We start from the raw sequence: 19,046 nt of genomic DNA, 5'->3' as shown, positions 1-19,046 counted from the left end.
TGCGTATAGATAGCAGACTGTTTGGCAGAGGCTGTCCATCCTATAGGTCCCACTCCATCCATATATTCTCCACTTTCATTTACAAATTTTAAAAAGTCATAACTCCTAAACTAAATATCTAAATTAGAATCCGATTACACCATCGTGTTCCTTATAATAAATTCTACAAAACAAGATCCCACATGGATATATTTAGATAAAATTTTATTGACGAACATTTATCTTATAGAGATAGAACATTTTTTATTTAGCAAAGATAATGTTCTTGGTTCAGAAAATAAATGTTCCGTCTTTCCTAAATAAATGTTCTCAGTTTAAAAAAATAATGTTCTAGATTTAGATTCATAAATAAATACATAATGTAAATAAAAAAAAATAAAATCTATAGCAAAGCATAAAGAAAAAAAATAAAACACTTGTGGTAGAGAAAAAAATTAAAAAAACATCATATGAATACTTTTAAAACATTAAAAATATACTATAAAACATCACATGTGTACTAAACTGAACATCACTATATATATATACTAAGTGAACATCACTAAATACACCATAAAACATCACTCAATACATTATAGAACATTGTATGTATAATAAGTGGACGTCACTAAATTCACCATAGAACATCACTTCATGTATTATAGAACACCGCATATATATTATGTGAACATCACTAAATACATCATAAAACATGACTTGTATAATGTGTGAACATCACAAAAACATATATAGAACATCACATGTATATTAGGTGAATATCACAAAATACATCATAAATCACTGCATGTATATCACGTGAACATAAAAAACATCACATAACATCACATGCATAAAACGTGAATATAAAAAATCATGTGTATACTACATAAACATAAAAATATAGAAAAAAAGAAAACCTAAGTACTACCTACATAAAGAAATCAAAAGTATCAGGCGTGCACATGAGCTGCGACACTTTGTCCGAAAAGGAAAAGGAAAAGGAAATTAAGAAATAAAAAAATGAATTCAATAAAACATAACTAGAAAAGAAACAAAAGAAAAGAAATCAAAAGAAAAAAGAAAGTATAAATAGAACATCACATGTGCGAACATAAAAAAAAAGAAAAAGAAATAAAAGAAATAAAAAGGAGAAACTAAAAGGTAAACATAGCATCTCATGAAAATACAAAAAAATAAATAGTAAAGATGAAAAAACAATCAATTAGAGTGAATATAAAAGGCAAATAAAAGATATATAGAAAACATTAAGGCAAAAGAAACAAGGTAAAAGAAAGAAAACAAAAAATGAAAAAAACATAAAGACAAAAATAAAATGAAGCAAACATAATAGTTAACTATAGTAATAATAAATAAATAAATAATAAAAAGTGAAAAGAATAATTTAAAAGAATAAATAGAAGCAAGGAAAGAAAAAATAATAAGAAAGGGAAAGGTAAGAAAAGAAAATAAAAAAGAAGTAAAAAGGAAAAAGAAATGAAGCACAAAAAGAATAAAAAGAAAAAGAAAAGGAAAAAGAAAAGAAAAGAAAAGAAAAGAAAAGAAAAATAAAAAGAAACTACATACATGAGAGGTCCATGGATTATCATCGTACGTTGGCAGTCTCCGTATTTGCTGGCAGACAGCCAGACACTGCTTTGGCTTCATCCGGTGGAGCGCGGGAAAAAACATCGACAGCGCGGGAAACATCATCGGAGGAGCGCTCGGGTCCGAACGTTGGGACCCGAAGAATTCCGTCGTCCCACCGCTCTTGAACTACCATCACCACAGGACGGGCTGCCCTGATCATCCCTCTAAGGCCAAGGACATCGGAGAGCCCTCAAAGTCTAAATACGGATCCTAACCCTAATCCCTTCTGCGTTCTGCCATGTCATCACCAGCCTTGATTGTCGTCCTTGGACAGCTACAAGCACGCCACCAAGAGGTCGTGCCGTGTCTAGCTAGCAGTGCCGTCGCACTCGAGTTGAAAAAAAAAACTTAGTATCTGTGCAAGTGCGTAAGCGCCGGTCAGAGCCCCTAACTCTGTGTCTATATATACAAGCGGCCCCAGATCAGAGTGAACAGTGAAGGCTGTTGTGTGCCAATCCACCCGCACCTCCGATCCCATCTTCCAAACCGGCAAACCCTACCCCCGCCGCCTCCGACTCCGACTCGCCCGTGATGGCAAGACAAGCCCTCGAGTGCGAGAGCAGCGCTTCCCAGAACGGCCGCTCCGCCGCGGGGTCGCAGCCGGTCTCCGATCTCGATCCGGCCGCGGGGAAGGATGCGGCGCCGCGCGGGCGCGCCGCCACGGCTGCTGAGCTCGAGGAGCGCCTGCTCAAGAGGCTGGACGAGTTGTACGCGGCGGCCCTGGCCCGCCTCGCCGACCTCGGCCACGGCGAGGAGGCATCGCTCGAGGCCGTTCTCCACTCAGGCCACTGCTACGGCAAGCTCAGGGACCCCGTTTCCAACATCGTCGCCAACACCCGCGCTTATTTATCCGACCCTCCCCACGCCAGCAGGGCCGGTGGCTTCGCCGACCTCCGACGCCTCGAGGAGTACTCCCTCGCGGGGCTCGTCTGCCTCCTCCAGAGCAGCTGCCATACCCTCACCCGCGCCGAGGCCTTCCAGTGCCTTCTCGCCAGTGACCTCCGCCTCGAGGAGGCGATAGCCATGGGGTCCTCTCTCAATGGTGAACGCTCACCCGCTTCTGTTCCTTCACAGCGTGGATAGATGCATATTGGAATTTAGCATCAGCTATTGCTAGGTTACTAATACTATTCCTGGATGGTCGTGTGATAATAATTAAGGACTCCTGGGTGGTCAGGTGATAATAATGATGATGATTTTGGTGATGATTTTGCTGATAATAAAGAATTATGGGTTGGGAAATTCTATATTCTTTTCAGTTGATATGGGAACTTAGGGTTATAATTTCTCTATGCATACCTTCTTTATATTTTTATATTTTATATGTTTCTTTGTGGTTTATACTGTGAAATATATAGCAATTACCTAGAAACTTCTAAATTCTAATTATATTAAGGAAACATGATGATAGTATTGATATAAGTTCCAAGTTTTGATTATTTTTAATGTTACATTATTGGGAAGAACCCTGCTATAAAACCACACTATCCACAGTCTCCTATACTGTACAAACACTACTTCACTATGAACCCGCAATCCGCTATTTATTAGCTTGGGTTGAAGCTCCACCATCCTTGCAATATTTTGTTTTGAAGAGCCAAATCCAAACTCAAATAACAGTGTTTTTTGTGTCTTTCCTTAGCTAGCAATTGAAATTGTTGATTTTTTTTTCTTTTTGTTGATTTTGAACATAATAGTGGTCCTTGCTGCGCTGTCAATGCAAGTGCATGGCATTTCTGGTATAGTGACTATAACAACAACCTGATTCATGCTGGTTGTCCAGTGGAAAAGGATTCCATGTAGTTTATTTTCTACTGGCCGAGTATTAATCCAGAAACCAACAAATGACTGCTCTTGATTCCAAATAAAATAAAATACGCTTGGGTATGGTGATGGCTACATTTCCATCTTTTGTTATAGGTCTGTGTTATTACTTATTATGGCTAGCTAGAACATCTGGAAACCACGCTTTATGGCTAGCTAGAACATCTGGTAATAACCACACTTGTCTATGATCGGTTGTTAATAATTTATTAGTTTTCCATCTTCTAAAACATGATTTGGGAGACCTAGGATGATCTCTCCTTTTTAAAAATATATTTATGTTATATAAAAGGTATCTTGTTGCTTCAATTGTAAGCATTTTTCGCTATTTCAACTACCCAGATATTAATTTTCTACAATTTTATTTTGCTTGCAAAGACTTTATAAATTAGATATGTGTTGGAGATTTCCTATTTTCTTCCATCAGAACTACTGTAACGTGAGTTCCCTCCTCGCTAAAACACTTGCATTAAGTTATATAATCCCTATGTAATCGTCGTTTCTTTGTGTGGCCTGTGTTATGCTTCTTCTGTTCCTTTTTCCATGTCTTTCCTTCTTTTGCAGGATGGGTTTTATTCAGTTGGACTTGTTACACTTTATTTAGTTTTGGTTCCATTGGTTTTTCTGTTTGTTCATCCACTTGAGCTAACATCTCTTTTTTAGACAAGGTATGTCATTGGGATAAGCATTCATTGACATTTGATAGGTAATGTAATTTTCTGCTCGATACTGCTCTCCTGTTTCTCCATCACACATTTTTGTTCCTGCCATACTAGGCTAAGTATTGGGATGTGATCTTGTGAATGAAGAGCTTAAATCTTTTCTTTACGTACACTTTTCAGGAATGACTGATTGGTCTATTTGTTAGAGAACTGTTTCTCTAGATGTTGTATAATAATGGTACATGCTATATTCAATTAGTGTTACTTTGTGTTTTATTGCCCCCAAAAAAATAGTGTCACTTCGCATGCTGCAATCATAATTACAGGCCATGCATACAATATTTACCTTAACCTTGCATCTGTACATCATACTTTGCCTACTGGAATTAATTGAATTCTTACAGTTCATTTAGTACATTTTCTGCACATGTTTTAAAAACTAGTGTCACTTTTGCTTACCTTAACCTTTGCAAGCTGCATTCATAATTGCAAGCCATGCACATAGATAGTACCTATATGCCTTGGATTCTACAGCAACTTTGTTTACCTAAACTAATTGATTATTTGGAAAACCACCACAATCTGTTGTTCTCCATTCGGCTAGGTTAGCGTATATGTATATACATATCCTAATAATATGACTTTCTTCCAAGGAATGCACTCCTTTAGTCCTTACCATAGGGCTTGGAGATCTTGGGCTCCTGGCAAGTGTAAATTCCTCATGTAGCTGGTAGCTCATGACAGGTGTTGGACAGCCGATTGACTGGCAAGAAGAGGGCTCCCTCATCCAGAGAGGTTTCCTCATTGTGATCAAGCTGAGAAATCCATAAACCATCTTCTCCTTTTTTGTGTCTTTGCTAGAGATTTTTGGTTCAGCTTGCTCCAAAGTGTAGGCCTACAAATCCTTGCCCCTCAATTGGAGAAGTTCTTTGATGATTGGTGGGAGAAGGTTATTCTTGCTATTGGAGGACAACTGCAGAAAGGCCTCAACTAACTCCCTAGTCCCTTGTCATTCTTGGGGCTTGGACCATATGGAATCACCGCGATAGATGTGTTTTGATGGTGTACCACCTTGTTTGACTAGAGCTTTATTGCTTGTGCTAGTGAGGAGTTCAGTTATGGGGTTTGGCTAGGGCTAAAGGTATTCTTTACCTTTTCACCTAGTCGTCTCGTAGGGTTTGTGTGTTATTTAGGTTGCGGTTGTATGTTTTATTCTTGGTACGAAGGTGATTTTTAGCTTCCTTTTGGGTGTGGTGTTTTGCAAGGGTCCCCCTTTTTTTTTCTCATGCGTGTTCTAGGAAAGGTAATCTTGACTGCTGATTGAATTGCATAGATTGACATTGCTAGAACATGATTTCTAGATGCTTTGCATTCAAATTATTCCCGTTTATGTTGATATATGATATATCTGGCATCCAGGTTATGTTGCATTCAACTTGTGCATTCATAATAATTGCAGGCCATGGATATTAATTATTCTCTGTAATCTTTGATTTTCATACCATACTTGGTTTGTTTACATAATTGATTATTTGAAAGCCCTCAAACTGTGGTCCTTCCCAATATATCTCCAGGGATCACCACACGTGTATGTTCCTAGTCACTGCCTTGTGATGTTTTAATCCATCTTGGTGTAGTTGCTCATATAAACTTCATGAGTTAATTTCTGTCCACATATTTTTACGCCACACTGCGAAAAAATAGGGCGACATGTATATGTGCCATTCCTCCACATAGGAGCAAAAGTACCCAACGAATAAGCAGACCTGTAAGGCTATAAACCCTACACATAGGGGTGAAGCCAAAAGTGAGGGAGGAGGGTGCTAACTACACTGTCAGACTTAGCATGTCTTATTCCATTTATAAAATGTAGTAGTGTCTAGCAGTCAGGTCAGCTCAGTATAAGGATATTTGGATACATCTTTTCCCAACGCCGTTTAAAAAGAGCACGTCCCAATGAGAAGAAAACAAATGTACTATAGCCGAGATATGATGTAGGTGCCTCCTCATCCTACATGAACATTACGGCTTCCTATTAGGCAGGAATTGTTCTTACATAACATACTATTTAAATCATCATTCCCCACGATGTTTCGTGATCCGTTTAGTTAGTTGAATAATCTGGCATAGATCGACAAAGAAGTCCATGAAGCAGCTCGTGAGGAGCAATTCTAAGATAAAAAGCACCTGTACCTCCATCTTCCACCAACATGCATAGAACCCTGCCTTATGCTCTTGCCATCTATATAATGGCAATTGGCAACCCTCCCTTGTATAAGTGCACTGCAATTAACTTCAATTACTCTATAACAAAGCATGTTAGGCTCTGGAACGATCATATATACTAATATACACATTCAAAAGCACCAAACCCCAAGCTCTAACCTCTCAGCGGAGTTGGAAGTATCACTAAACTACTTCAGAACGAGAACTTTGAGCACCATAGTTAACAATCAGATCATACTCTATTAGTCAATAATAATGGCATTCATGTGTATTTTCGTTCGCTTACCTCGCCAGGCGAGCGAACTGTATGAACCAACCTCTTGACTATCTTGACTATGGACAATTGTTACGATGACTACATTGATGTGCTATGCATGCATATTTACATGCGTTCCTACTGATGTTTAATTGCCCAGCATTTATCTTAAGTACGTGATGATCATAGGCGTGCATGATGGGAGCGCGCAAGTCACCACTCACTAGTTGTAGATAGAACAAGCTAGCCATTGCCATAATATATAGTACTTACAAGGCTGCTGCCCTTCACATATAGCAGTACACCAGCACTGCCTTACGAAGGACAAGCAGAGGAAGGGGTTAGGCGCAAGATTCTAACCTGCTATACTATATTAGGCGCAAGATTCTAACCTGGAATCTCTTGTGTGGCCAACGCTGTGCTGTGTCCACTACTCTCAGTTCGAGCGAGTAAATCTTATTCGACTTCTGATTACATACACAAGAATAAAGAATGCAGTGGCTTTATCATTTGGAAATTGGACAGCCTTATTTTCAGATTCTGATATAAGAAAATACGATTCTTATTTGACTTTGACGGCGTCTAGGATGTGGATGTAGCATGATCGAGCCTCGTATGGCGTCGTCTGCCCGGCGCACCTGCACTGCACCCGATCGGCCGGAGCCGGTGCTGCGCCTGGGGCCTTCGCCATGTTGCTTCCTATCTATTGTTGCCTGCTTACGCCAAGTCTAACTACAATTTAAATTAGAGCATCTCCGAGAGTTTCCAAAACCCACTCCTGATCTTTATCTTTTGGCAGCATCCAACAACTTATTGTCTCTAACATCCAATCTTTCCGCACCTAGAAAATCGACCAAATCATGCAAAAATACGTGTGCATATCAATTGGGTAATCTGGAGTGAAAGGACATGTGAAAGAATATGGAATAAACACAAGGTTTTTAATGCAAATGTACAGGAGAAAAATAGAGTAAAAAGCTAGGGTGATTTGAAAATGGTCTGGGATTACTGATGCAAATTTGTCTTCTATCTTTGGAGCAACCCAACAAATATGATCCTAACTTTTTACCCACTTAAAAACTCATCGATTTACTAATTGTTTTTTATAGAAACTCTTGGAGATGCTAACAGTAAAAGCATTCATCGAGAACCCTGATGCACCAAGCAAATTGGACAGCCTTTTCCATAAAAAAAAAGGGGCAGGCAGGTTCAGCAATCCTGCTTTGACATAGCACATTTTAAAAGGTGATAATTCCACTAAGAATTTGTAAAAATTATAAAAAATAGCAAAAGAAGAAAAAGCTAACCCTTTGGCTTTGGCCTAGCAGCACGAGTTAGTCACCAATGAACAAGTATGGTAGACAACAAACCTAAATTTACATGCTCCAAACAGGCCCCTTTTGGCATGTTGGAAGGTGAACGAATCAATAGGGAAGTGAAAAACTGACCTATACAACAGGGCAATAAGGAATGCAAAGTCAAAAGATCGTGATGGGCTGTGTAAGCTGGCTTCGGTCCCTCGACAACACGACATCAAAACGACTGCACCACTGCCTGCTTGGAAATAATTTCAAGCTCATCTGATCACCTTACGGAAACCACAAACTCAGTTTAGCTGCACAAGGTTGAATTGGCTAGGCATTCGTGGGGGTTAGCATAGAAGTAATCCTCTTCTTTTGGTCTGTTTTCAAGTTTTCGCCTGCAGGATGGTTGAGCTACACGGTCCTTATGAGCTTCATGAACAGAAGATGCAAAATTGTCCCAAGAGATTGTCTTGTTGGTGTACAGGTCTAGAAGTTCAACTAATTTCCGTCGGTCTAGCACCACACTTCTCCGGAAACCCAGGAACCTGAAGAAAATGTTCCAAACAAGTATCTCATAATCAACTGCTGTATATTTTATTCTAAATAAGCAATAGATTTCATAAGATGACCTCTATCTGTATATTCATACCTTCGGTGACCTTCAACAAGCTTTGCCATGTTACCATCGAAAGTGGGAATGAAAACATCACTAGCTGTGGATACAATGAAATCAAGTGCAGCCATCTGGGAAGAGTGATTTTGGAATTGACGCAGAACTTCAGAGTCTAGCAGCATCTCCTTTCGTACCTGAAAAACATGCAACACTGCTTATAGAGCGAATTTGGTTGAATACTGGGGGAGGGGGGAGGGAGATATCTCCAGACATGCTGTTTAAACGAAACTGAAATGCGGTGTCGGCAGAAAATAGAGAAAATCACTAGTCATGGAACATTAGAGAACTGTGAAAGATTTATTGCTACGACACAATTATGGGCATTATAATTGATTTTTTTTAACAAAGAAAGGATACTTACAAGGTTTGGAAAAGCAGCCCGTAGTGGTTCTAGTCTCCTATCTCCCCCATAAATTTCACCAGCTGCGATGTATATAAGAGCATACTTTTGAAACCCTAGAGCTTTCAAAACAAGTGATGCCTCCTCAGGAGTAAGTGGGCATAGTCCTTGCGACCTCTTGGCTTGGGAATCAATTTCTTTATCTCTCCACCATGGATAAGCATATCTGATTGGCCAAAAAAATGTTAGTTACTTCAAAACTAGCACCTGGTGAAAGTACCTACTGTACCTCCCAGGCCAAGTCTAATAACAGTCAATAAGCACCACATGTAGAGTAGTATAAACTTGGGTTGGGCCACACATCGTGCAGAGCCCTATTCTCATCATTTTATAGTTAGAATGAAATTTACATTATGAACGAGTTGTTTACCTAATAAGATACAAATGGCAATTAAGAACAAATAATTTTGCACTGTTGTTTTCACTGTTTCCAATATATATGTGGGTTTCAGGTTGCACTGTGATTACCTCTTTCTTTATGCAATTCTAGTCATTGGATTGAATTGAAGGAAAGGAGATAATTTAATAATGTGGTGCCTCCTGCATCATTTTGTAATCAGATCTTTAAAATAAGTAAGGGCAGAATAAGCTGGCACTAAACTATTTTAACAAACCTAAGAACTAATTAGTAATTTTTTAGTAGTCCATTTTGCTTACAGCAGTGATGTCACAAATTTTGCTTACAATGAAAAACACCAAATTAAAATAATAACACTTTGAAGAATAACATGAAATTGCCTGTTATGCACATTATCTATGCCAGTATTTGACATGGCAGCCAAATTTAAGTGCATAACAATTGGTTTCCCCTTCTTGAATGGTAACTATGCAAAGTATAAAGATCATTCGAGTAATATGATAACTTGCCACTTCCTGTAAAGGATTACATGGGGTCATATCTAAAACATAGCTGTGTTACTAAGGAAGGCAGCACAGGATTAGCCACAAACCTCATTTTTTTGAGCTCCTCAGCTTCTTCAGGTGAAAGGCCATGGTTGCAACCAGAAAATGCCAGCATATCCATCTCATAGCGTAAATGCAAGGCTACAAATGATCCCTTAGCTCGCAGTTTATGTACCAGTTTATTCCCTAGTCCCTCAATTTGAGGTGTGAATTTCAGTGCATGAAAATTAACACGGCATCTAAGCAGTTGAAGCTCTGTACTGATACCATTATTGGCTAAGCGGGCATCTGTTTTGTTAAAATGGATGACACTGTATTTGCTGAACAGTGGTAAGATCTGCACGGGTGAGAGATTGTCAAGAGGATACAGTGAATCAGTTACCATGAAAACAAGGACACATCAAGATGAGTTACAAACCTGATGCAAATAATATTTTTCATCTGACCAGCTCACAGGTGGCATTTCAAGTATAATAATGTCTGAATCTGTTGGACCAAGCTTCTCTGGAAGCTGTTTAATGATGTGCACCTCATCTCTCAATGAGTCGATGAAATGCCTCACATCAAATATGTCTCCAAAATTACTGTCGACCACAACGAGCACTACTGACTTTAGATGTTAATATGGTTAGTTCCATAGTGCATCTCTCAAATAAAATGATGGTTACCTTTGATCAGCCCAGAATGATCTCTTGTCAAGTTCTGGGACAACCATAGTGAGATTTAGAAGACGAGCAACTGCCACCATGTCACATATCTGAATAAATGGAGGTACCAAACAGCAAAGAACGTTAGGAAAGAAAAAGGAAACACGAAATTGAATGAAAGAAGAAAGCAAACAACAATGACCTCTGAGCGCATCTGATTCAGACCACCATTACAAGATATCTTCAGATAACCATTGCTCCTGTATATTCCTGAAAATAAATAACAGTGATCAAATTGCAGTGGCGATTGAATGCAGCAGCTGTGTATCAACAAAGGTCTACAGAATCTAGAACAACTCAACTCAAGTTCTCAACGAAACATGAACCTATCGGTAACTTCACATTTCAATAGTGCTAGTGCCTCGAGAAAAATATAGGGTGTCAATCGATCAAAGCATTACTATACATTACTCCTATACAACAGTATATGGTTGGCATGACTTTCCGAGTCAACATACTTATACTTTTATTTCAATAATAGTCGCAACAATACATTCAGCAGCAACATTTACAGGTTAATAAAGGTGCTAGGGCCAAGTTGCGTACGGACAATCACAGCTGCGCACTCGTATACCCTTCAGCATTCGTAACACAATATTTTCCCATTTTCACTAGCTCAGTACTCTATGAAGTTCGATGCAGTAGAGCAGCAATAAGAACAAAATGAAATCGAACTACACCAGAAATACAAAACAATAAGGAGACCAACAACGCACTCGGGGGCGGAAGCGCGGAAGGTGGCGGCGAGGGAACGGCGTCGCCCGCGAGGCCAAAAAGCTGGAGAAGGCGGCCGACGGCGACGAGCTGCGCGACGGAGGCCCACAGCAGGACGGCGGCACAGCCCGCCACGAGCCAAACCCTAGGCCTCGACCTCGCCATCGCACGCGCGGCCTAGGCCCGGCGGGCGGGCGGCCGCCTCCCGATCGCCGCGGGCATTAGAGCGGTTCCGGACGGCGGCGATTCCGGTTGCCGGCGGTTCGAGAACGTTCTAGAAGATTCGCGAGGGCGGCCTGATGGGTAGTGGGGACTGGTCGACTGGAGGGCGGTGAGGCCGTGGGAGAGTGGGGACTGGACGCGTTGCTGGCGGCTGTTTGCGCTTGCCTTCTCTTCTTGCTTGTTTTGGCTTTCCTACGAGTAGCAGGAGTGTAGTGTAGGAAAGGATGGATCGGTGACCACTGACCACTGGCGACGAGACATTCCAAAATTTCATGGTCCGAAATTTTTTAGTTTTCGGTCATGTAACACTTTTATTTTTATTTGATAGATATTATTTAACTATAGACTAATTAGACTCAAAAAATTTATCTCATAATTTATAGATAAACTGTGTAATTAGTTTTTATTTATATTTAGTGCTTCATATATGTGCCGTAAAATTTGATTTTTAGGGTAAACTAAACAAGGCCAAAGTGTAGGATCTCTAGGATCTAAGTTTTTGAAGCTTGAAATTTGAAACTAGTTACTCTTTCGTCTTAATAAAATAATTTACTTCATAAAAAAAATATTGTGCCGAGCTGCCTGTGTGGCTGGCACAATAAAAGCTACGTATCTACTTAGATATTGACTCATTCTTTATATTTTATAAGCATTCAAGTGATGGAAATTTATACTCATTCTTGCATCTACATATACAACCTCTTTTGATTTTCTTGTTAAATACTCACTCTGTCTTTAAAAAAATTCAATTTCTAGAGTTATCTTAAGTTAAACTTGTTAAACTTTGACCAAACTTTTAGGAAAAACAAAAAAAATTATAATACCAAACTACCATTAAACTTGTCATAGAATATATTCTTATAAGATACTTATTTTATATTGTAAATATTGATATTTTTTTCTATAAAATTGATTAAGCTTAAAAACATTTAAGTGGCACGAGTTTTAGGAATTGAAGTTTTCAAGTAGAGAGGCAGTATACATTGCATCGTATCTAGCCAGCTAGCTCTCTTATCCAAACAATTATTGTTTGGTTGTCTTGATCTATAGTGTCAGGATACATAGAGCAGCTGTTTGGTTAACTTGATCTGTGTTCGTTTGTTTTATAAGCGATATTTTTCTACTAATTAATAATATTTTTTCATAATAAATTAGTGAATAATATTTCTAATCAACTTTTTAGATCAGCGAATAGACTCTGTACATAGATTTAAAGACGTGGCATACGTAAGCATCTCCAAAGGCTTTGGCAAATTGACTTGGCATTTGTTGTTATTTGCAAACTCCCATACCAAAATGCAAAGGATAAAAATAGGTCATCTCCAAGGAATTAGTATTTGGACTTGGCAAATGATAAAAATGGAAGGTCTCCAGACGCGCGCGCTTTCCTCGCGCGTGACTTTGCTCGCGCGATTGGGTTTGCAAAGCCATCCACAACTTGACATTTTTGCCAAGTTTGTTCCCTCATTTGCCAAGTTGCCCAAATTGCAAACTCCAAATGCAAAACCGTTAGATACCTCTTTTGAAGCTTTTTGTCAAATTACTCAAATGCAAACCTCATATTTTAAGTCCTGTAAAAAATTATCATGGCATCAGTGCCAGGTAACGTCGAATTTGAATTTGTAATGACCATTGCCAATTTTCCATCCAGACTCCACGGCATACACTGATGACGCGCAGCCAGCTTCCGCGATGCCGTCGATCTCACCGGCAGATTTACTTGCCTGCTCAGGCCGGTGCTTCACGAAGCGCGACCTCCGGCTCCTCCATGCCGCTCTCCTCCGTCGCCGCCACATACTTCCGGCGGCCGATGCCGTCGCGGTGCTCGCCAAGCTCCTCCGCTTCGCCGCTGTGTCTCCCGCCGGCGACCTCCGCCACGCCTCCGTGCTCCTCTCTCTCCACCTCCCGTTCATCTCCGCTGCCGCTTCCCACCTCGCCTTTTTCTACAACACCCTCATTCGCGGCTTCGCTGTCTCCTCATCGCCCAGCGCTGGCATCGAGCTCTTCACCGCGATGCGCCGCGCGGGCGCCGCTCCCGACGCCTTCACCTTCACCTTCGTCCTCAAATCTTGCTCCCGCTGCCATTCGCCTGGTCGGTTGCCTTCTGACCTCCACGCTCAGGCGTTCAAGCACGGTTGCCTCAGCGCGCGGAGCGAGCACGTTCATGTACACAATGCTTTGCTGCACGCGTACGCGTCTCGGTCCGCCGTCGACGACGCCCACAGGGTGTTCGACGAAATGCCCGTCAGGGATGTAGTCTCCTTCTCAGGGCTACTTACGGCGCACCTCAAAAACAACCAGCTGGACTCCGCGCGCATGGTGTTTGACCAGATGCCACACCGTGATGTTGTTTCCTGGACTGCCATGATCTCTGCCTATGCCAGGGCTTCACGTCCACAGGACGCCCTGGCATTGTTTGATGCAATGCCAGTGCAACCAGACGAGGTGACCATGGTAAGTGTTGTGTCAGCATGCACTGCACTTGGGGACCTTGCGACTGGGGAGCGTCTGCGTCTTTATGTTGATTCCAATGGTTTTGGGTGGATGGTTTCACTCCGCAATGCACTCATGGACATGTATGCTAAGTGTGGGTGCCTACCTGAAGCACGCGAGTTGTTTGATGGGATGGCAATAAGGAGCTTGGCATCTTGGAATACACTTATCTTAGCATATGCATCACATGGTGATGAGGAAAGCACAATTGCTTTGTTTCATCAAATGCTGGCTCATGACAATTCTGTGAAGCCAGATGGGGTGACGCTGCTTGCAGTGCTCACCATGTATGCACACAAGGGCTGTGTTGAGGAGGGGCGCACTGTGTTTGATGCGATGCAAAGAGGAGATTATGGCAAAGTGGAGCTGACCGTCGAGCACTATGGGTGCATGGTGGACTTGCTTAGTCGGGCAGGACACCTTGAGGAAGCTTACAAGATGATAGAGCAAATGTCGATTCCAAGCAATGATGTGGTCTGGGGTGTGTTACTTGGTGCATGTCGTATGCATGGCAATATTGACATGGCAGAGAAGGCAGTCCAAAAACTACGGATCCTAAACCCACATGAGGGTGGTTACTACATTTTGCTCATAGATATGTACACAGCCGCTGGCCGAACAGCAGAAGCCATGGAGGTTAGACGGACCATGAATAAGACCAGGGCCAAGAAAACTACAGGCTGGAGCTGCCCGACTACCGTCTGTCTTCCTCAACAGTAATTTTCCGAGACCTATCAGTTTTCACTTGACACCAGAGAGGGATGGTTACATGTGTCTTTGTCTTCCTACTGATGTTGTGATGACTGGTCATTAGTATGGTTACACTGAATGATCTATCGACAGGTAAAAATGCAAAAATGCACCATAATCAGATCCTGTCATTATGAATGCTTCTGCAGTCCAAGTCTATAGCTATCTCTAGTATTGTTTATGTAGTATCCTGTTGCACATCAACAAGGAAAATACAAAGCGATCATGTATAGAGCCTTTGGTGGCACCGAACCTTGAAGGGATCAGACTTCATAGAGTACTTGAAGGATTAGGCAAGATGGTCAGAGCCTATATCTATCAGAGTATTTGAAGGATTAGGCAAGATGGTAAGAGCCTATAGCTATCACTTGTATTATTTATGTGGTATCCTGCACATCAACAAGGAAAATACAAAGCAGTCATGTGTGGAGCCTTGTCAGCACCGAACCTTGAAGGATCAGACTTCATAGAGTATTTGAAGGATTATGCTTCGTAAAAACCAAATCCTTCCAACAATAAAAAAACTTGGAAGAAAATAAGGAGCAATGGGGGATAGGAGGGTTCTACTTGTTGTGTCTCCTGACTCCTGAGGTAGCAATCTTTGGTTATGATGGAGTTGTCTCATTTGCAAGTGTTCAGGATGCCGTGGATGCTGTTCCACTGAACAACCAAGTGCGCACCATCATCAGGATTGGTCCTGGTGTGCATCGGCAGCCAGTGCACATTCCCAAGACCAAGAAATTCATCACCTTGTGTGGATCCCCAATAAAGGACATGGTGATCTGTTGGGACAACACGACTACTCACATCAAGCATACTCAGGTAGTGTCACTTCCGGCTGGCCTCCTCCTTGAATAGATAGTCTGTCATGTGTATGTGCTATCCCCAGTGAAATTACAAGTGCCTGGTAAAGATTCACTTAACAGGGATTGCTATTACTTAGATATGTAACAATGATGTCATTTCGATTTGTAAATATCAAAATATTGTTTGTCAAGGTAACCAGTGCATTTTGCATTGATCACGTACAATATAAGTTGAGGTTATTCTACCCCTTGTGAAAGTTTCATTGTTTGTTATGGGAATCAATACATTTGTGGCTTTTGAGTATCATAACTTTTTCCCACCCCGGTAATTAGTGAATTATTTTTCCTAGATGTCCTTAAATTTGAAGTCTTGTTCATTGAGAGGAAGCCACTAGCAATGACATTTATCTTCCTAAAAAGAGCAACAATGTGTATTTCAGTTCTATTAATCTGAACCAATGTGTATCCGAAATGATAAGCCTGAATGGAATTACTCTGGCTGTTCCTCCACCATAATCGGATGCAATCATGTAAAGTTCTTGTATTATTATTTTCTCTTTTTGCATTTTCTGAATACTCCTCACATATTCCATATCTGTTCTCTTACCAGTCATCACAAGAGGAAGAGATTGGCATAGGAACACTAAACATTTTAACAGTTATTGTGGAGGGGGGTGATTTCGTTGCAGAGAATGTTATTTTTAAGAACTCAGCTTCCCAGGTATTATCCTAGCAGACTTGTTTATGTGGCACCTCTGGTGGATCTGGTTAGTCAGTGATATGTACTGCTGTGTTATAGGTGTCTGGGCTAGCAGCAGCAGTCCATGTGATGGCCAACAGGTGTGCCTTCTATGGTTGCACATTTCTCGGATGGCAGGTACTTGGCTCTATCAGCTCATTGTTTGTGGTTTCCTGTTTTTTGGATTAGCTCTTTTGCGCTCTAGTTCTAGATGCCTCATCACATTCTGCTGTTTATTCGATGTTTGCTTCTTCAGAAAAATGGACTTAGTGTATTTCCTGTTACTAGAAATTGGATCTTCTTTTGATTTGCCTCATAATGTAATCGTCGAATACATCATTTAATGGCAGAAGGTACATATATGTTTGTGTAACCATTTAGCTTAGCTTGGGGCTTTGGTTAACCGGGTTTGTTAGGTTGACTTGTCAGTCTGTCACCTCTGGTGGTAGCTTAATGGAATACACATTATAATACTGTAGTGCGCTTATTGTGCAGAATAATATCATGTTTCATGGGGGTTGATGTCTTTTGGTGCCAGGTTATATGGAGATATAAACATAGCTGTCATTGTTTAGTTTTATATTGTTTTTACTTTCAGGTATTCTAATTTGCTTTGCAAAACCATTCAGGAAACTTTACATTTGCATGGTGGAAAGCAGTTCTTGAAAAACTGTTACATTGAAGGTAATTACGACTTCATCTTTGGAGATTCTACTGCCCTTCTGGAGCATTGCCATATCCACTGCAAAGCAGCAGGATATATTACTGCTCATGGCCGCAAATCCTCTTCAGAATCAACTGGATTTGTATTCTTCAAGTGAGTTTACTACTCTCCAGCGTTCTCACTTCTAAAGTAAACCTGCTACGTGGTTATTAGAGACAAGAGTTAGCCTATCAGTCAATTTTCCAAACTGTGTTTACCATTTCCTTTTACTTCTCACTAAGAGCTTACGTGCCAAATGACATGGCACCATCCAGGTGTGTTATTACTTGTAATGGAGAAGCTGCATATATATACCTAGGTCGGCCCTGGGAGCCCTTCGGGGAGGGTTGTTTTTGCAGAAACTTTTATGGATCACTGCATAGAGCCTGTTGGGTGGCATAATTGGGACAAACCTGAGAATGAGCAAACTGCCTGCTTCTACGAGTACAGGTCTCAGCCTTGTCCTTCTGTTTCTCATTGTTCCTGAACACGAGTGTTACTTGAACTTCAAAATGACGATATCCTTTTACGTTTACTGGTTGATCATTCCTTTTCTCTTCTACCTTTTGGCTCTTCTTGGTTACTCATGACGAGATGACTTGCTGCTGAATAGGCATGTTTGGTAATTGGTATTGACACCTGTCATTGGCATTCTTCACAGGTGCTCCGGTCCAGGATCCAGCACATTGGAACAGGTACCTTGGTGCAAAGAATTGTTCGGTGATGAAGCTATACCGTTCCTTATACAAACTTTCATTGATCCAGATATCGAGAATCCATGGTTGGTTCACAGGTTGGGAACTCAAGTCCCAGTTCCAGCGTCTTCACCGTAGCATATACTAGCTCCTATTAATGTTCACTTCAGCCACTTCATGTAGATGAATAGATTATAAAGGGGATGTAACGAGAGCTGAGCAATATGCATTGGAATCATGTCTCTAGGAGTACGAAGAAACTGTCTTTGTTAGAGTGTTGCGAAATATGAACTACATGTTGATCAAGGACTGATGGATCATACATAATTGTGAATCCGCATGGAATGGGACCAACTTTTCCTTGTCTCCTGAAAGCTGCTATGGTGAACTGCCAGTGCAAGCCTGGTGCCTCCTTTCTGGGGCGACACTTCAGTTTGCAGCCTACCTTGGCAGGAACCCATGCTGTGAGACTGGAACCTCGAACGCCATCATCTTGTCGCCTCGAGCAAAGCCGTTGCGGTCGTAGGAGACCTCGGAGATGCCCAGCTCGTTGCACACCCTGACGAGCTCCTCCCCGACCCTCCGGGCTGCTTCCTGTCCAGGGCGAGCCGGCGAGGCAAGCTGAACTCAAAACTTCCACCGGAACGCAATGCAAATTTCAGACGGAGGAGACGACGACTACTTACCACGGTGCCGCAGGGCGGATCGCCGCAGATGGCCTTCTGCAGCGTGCTGCCGTAGAAGAGGATCTTCTTGTTGTGGTCGTCGGCGAGCACGGCGTAGAGCTGCCGGTTGGAGCAGAACACCGAGAGCCTGGGCTTCGTCGCCGTGCCGTTGAACTGCAGCCATCGAGAGTCGGCGGCGGAACCGCGGTTTGGTTACATCCTGCCGGCTGCCCGGCTGCTGGTCTTATCCTGAAATTTCAAGACCCAGGTGGAGCATCGGGACGTTACCTTCTTCTGCAGCCGACGGTTCCTGACCTTGGCGCTCTCCGTGCGCGCGCCACGCCTCGCCGTCGCCTCGATCCTGGGGTACGCGCGCCCCGGCGCGCCGACGCCTGCACGCGTCAGACAGAGATAAGAGCGCGCGTGGGCGTCGCCGAGCTAGCGAGCGCAGAACAGCGTGTCTCCGGTGGCTCTGCTCACCTGGATGTGGCGGAAGCGAGAAGTCGAGGCCAAGCCCGGAGCCTGTCAGCGAGGTCGGAGGGTGGCGGACCGGGAGCGCGGCGCGCGGCGAGAACGGCTGGGTTAGCGCGGCGCGTAGCAGCGCCATGGTCAGGGGGCAATTCGTCGAACAGGTGCCGCGCGGGCAGCTTTGTGCATGGTTAGGCTGTTGCGCTATTG

General features: G+C 42.1%; 3 protein-coding genes and 1 pseudogene across 3 annotated transcripts; 2 read left to right on the top strand and 2 right to left on the bottom strand.

The window, feature by feature from the left end:
- LOC8059823 (uncharacterized protein At1g04910) lies at positions 7,751 to 11,710 on the bottom strand. Its single transcript, XM_002465749.2, has 8 exons — positions 11,298 to 11,710; positions 10,724 to 10,791; positions 10,543 to 10,631; positions 10,293 to 10,458; positions 9,922 to 10,211; positions 8,933 to 9,137; positions 8,548 to 8,705; positions 7,751 to 8,443 (listed from the first exon to the last, which is right to left on the bottom strand). The coding sequence occupies exons 1-8, from the start codon at positions 11,458 to 11,460 to the stop codon at positions 8,206 to 8,208; spliced, it is 1,377 nt and encodes a 458-aa protein (XP_002465794.1). The 5' UTR covers positions 11,461 to 11,710; the 3' UTR covers positions 7,751 to 8,205.
- On the top strand, positions 13,162 to 15,283 carry LOC8059822 (pentatricopeptide repeat-containing protein At5g15300). Its single transcript, XM_002468390.2, has one exon. It carries the CDS (start codon positions 13,210 to 13,212, stop codon positions 14,728 to 14,730), a length of 1,521 nt encoding a protein of 506 aa, XP_002468435.1. The 5' UTR covers positions 13,162 to 13,209; the 3' UTR covers positions 14,731 to 15,283.
- LOC8059821 lies at positions 15,283 to 18,043 on the top strand (annotated as a pseudogene).
- On the bottom strand, positions 17,904 to 19,002 carry LOC8059820 (50S ribosomal protein L18). Its single transcript, XM_002465748.2, has 4 exons — positions 18,849 to 19,002; positions 18,657 to 18,760; positions 18,390 to 18,542; positions 17,904 to 18,297 (listed from the first exon to the last, which is right to left on the bottom strand). Exons 1-4 carry the CDS (start codon positions 18,973 to 18,975, stop codon positions 18,145 to 18,147), a joined length of 537 nt encoding a protein of 178 aa, XP_002465793.1. The 5' UTR covers positions 18,976 to 19,002; the 3' UTR covers positions 17,904 to 18,144.

The sequence above is a fragment of the Sorghum bicolor genome, chromosome 1 (genome assembly GCF_000003195.3).
Source record: "Sorghum bicolor cultivar BTx623 chromosome 1, Sorghum_bicolor_NCBIv3, whole genome shotgun sequence".
Lineage (NCBI taxonomy): Eukaryota > Viridiplantae > Streptophyta > Magnoliopsida > Poales > Poaceae > Sorghum > Sorghum bicolor.
The sequence above is the reverse complement of the archived record's forward strand: the minus strand, read 5'-3'. Positions and strand labels throughout refer to the sequence as shown.

Coding starts and splice junctions, on each gene's coding strand:
- LOC8059823 (XM_002465749.2), bottom strand. CDS start 11,460: ATGGCGAGGTCGAGGCCTAGGGTTTGGCTCGTGGCGGGCTGTGCCGCC. Junction 10,632..10,723: donor TGAATCAGATGCGCTCAGAG/GTCATTGTTGTT, acceptor CCATTTATTCAG/ATATGTGACATGGTGGCAGT. Junction 9,138..9,921: donor GAGGAGCTCAAAAAAATGAG/GTTTGTGGCTAA, acceptor TTGGCCAATCAG/ATATGCTTATCCATGGTGGA.
- LOC8059822 (XM_002468390.2), top strand. CDS start 13,210: ATGCCGTCGATCTCACCGGCAGATTTACTTGCCTGCTCAGGCCGGTGC.
- LOC8059820 (XM_002465748.2), bottom strand. CDS start 18,975: ATGGCGCTGCTACGCGCCGCGCTAACCCAGCCGTTCTCGCCGCGCGCC. Junction 18,761..18,848: donor CTCGCTTCCGCCACATCCAG/GTGAGCAGAGCC, acceptor TGACGCGTGCAG/GCGTCGGCGCGCCGGGGCGC. Junction 18,298..18,389: donor ATCCGCCCTGCGGCACCGTG/GTAAGTAGTCGT, acceptor CGCCCTGGACAG/GAAGCAGCCCGGAGGGTCGG.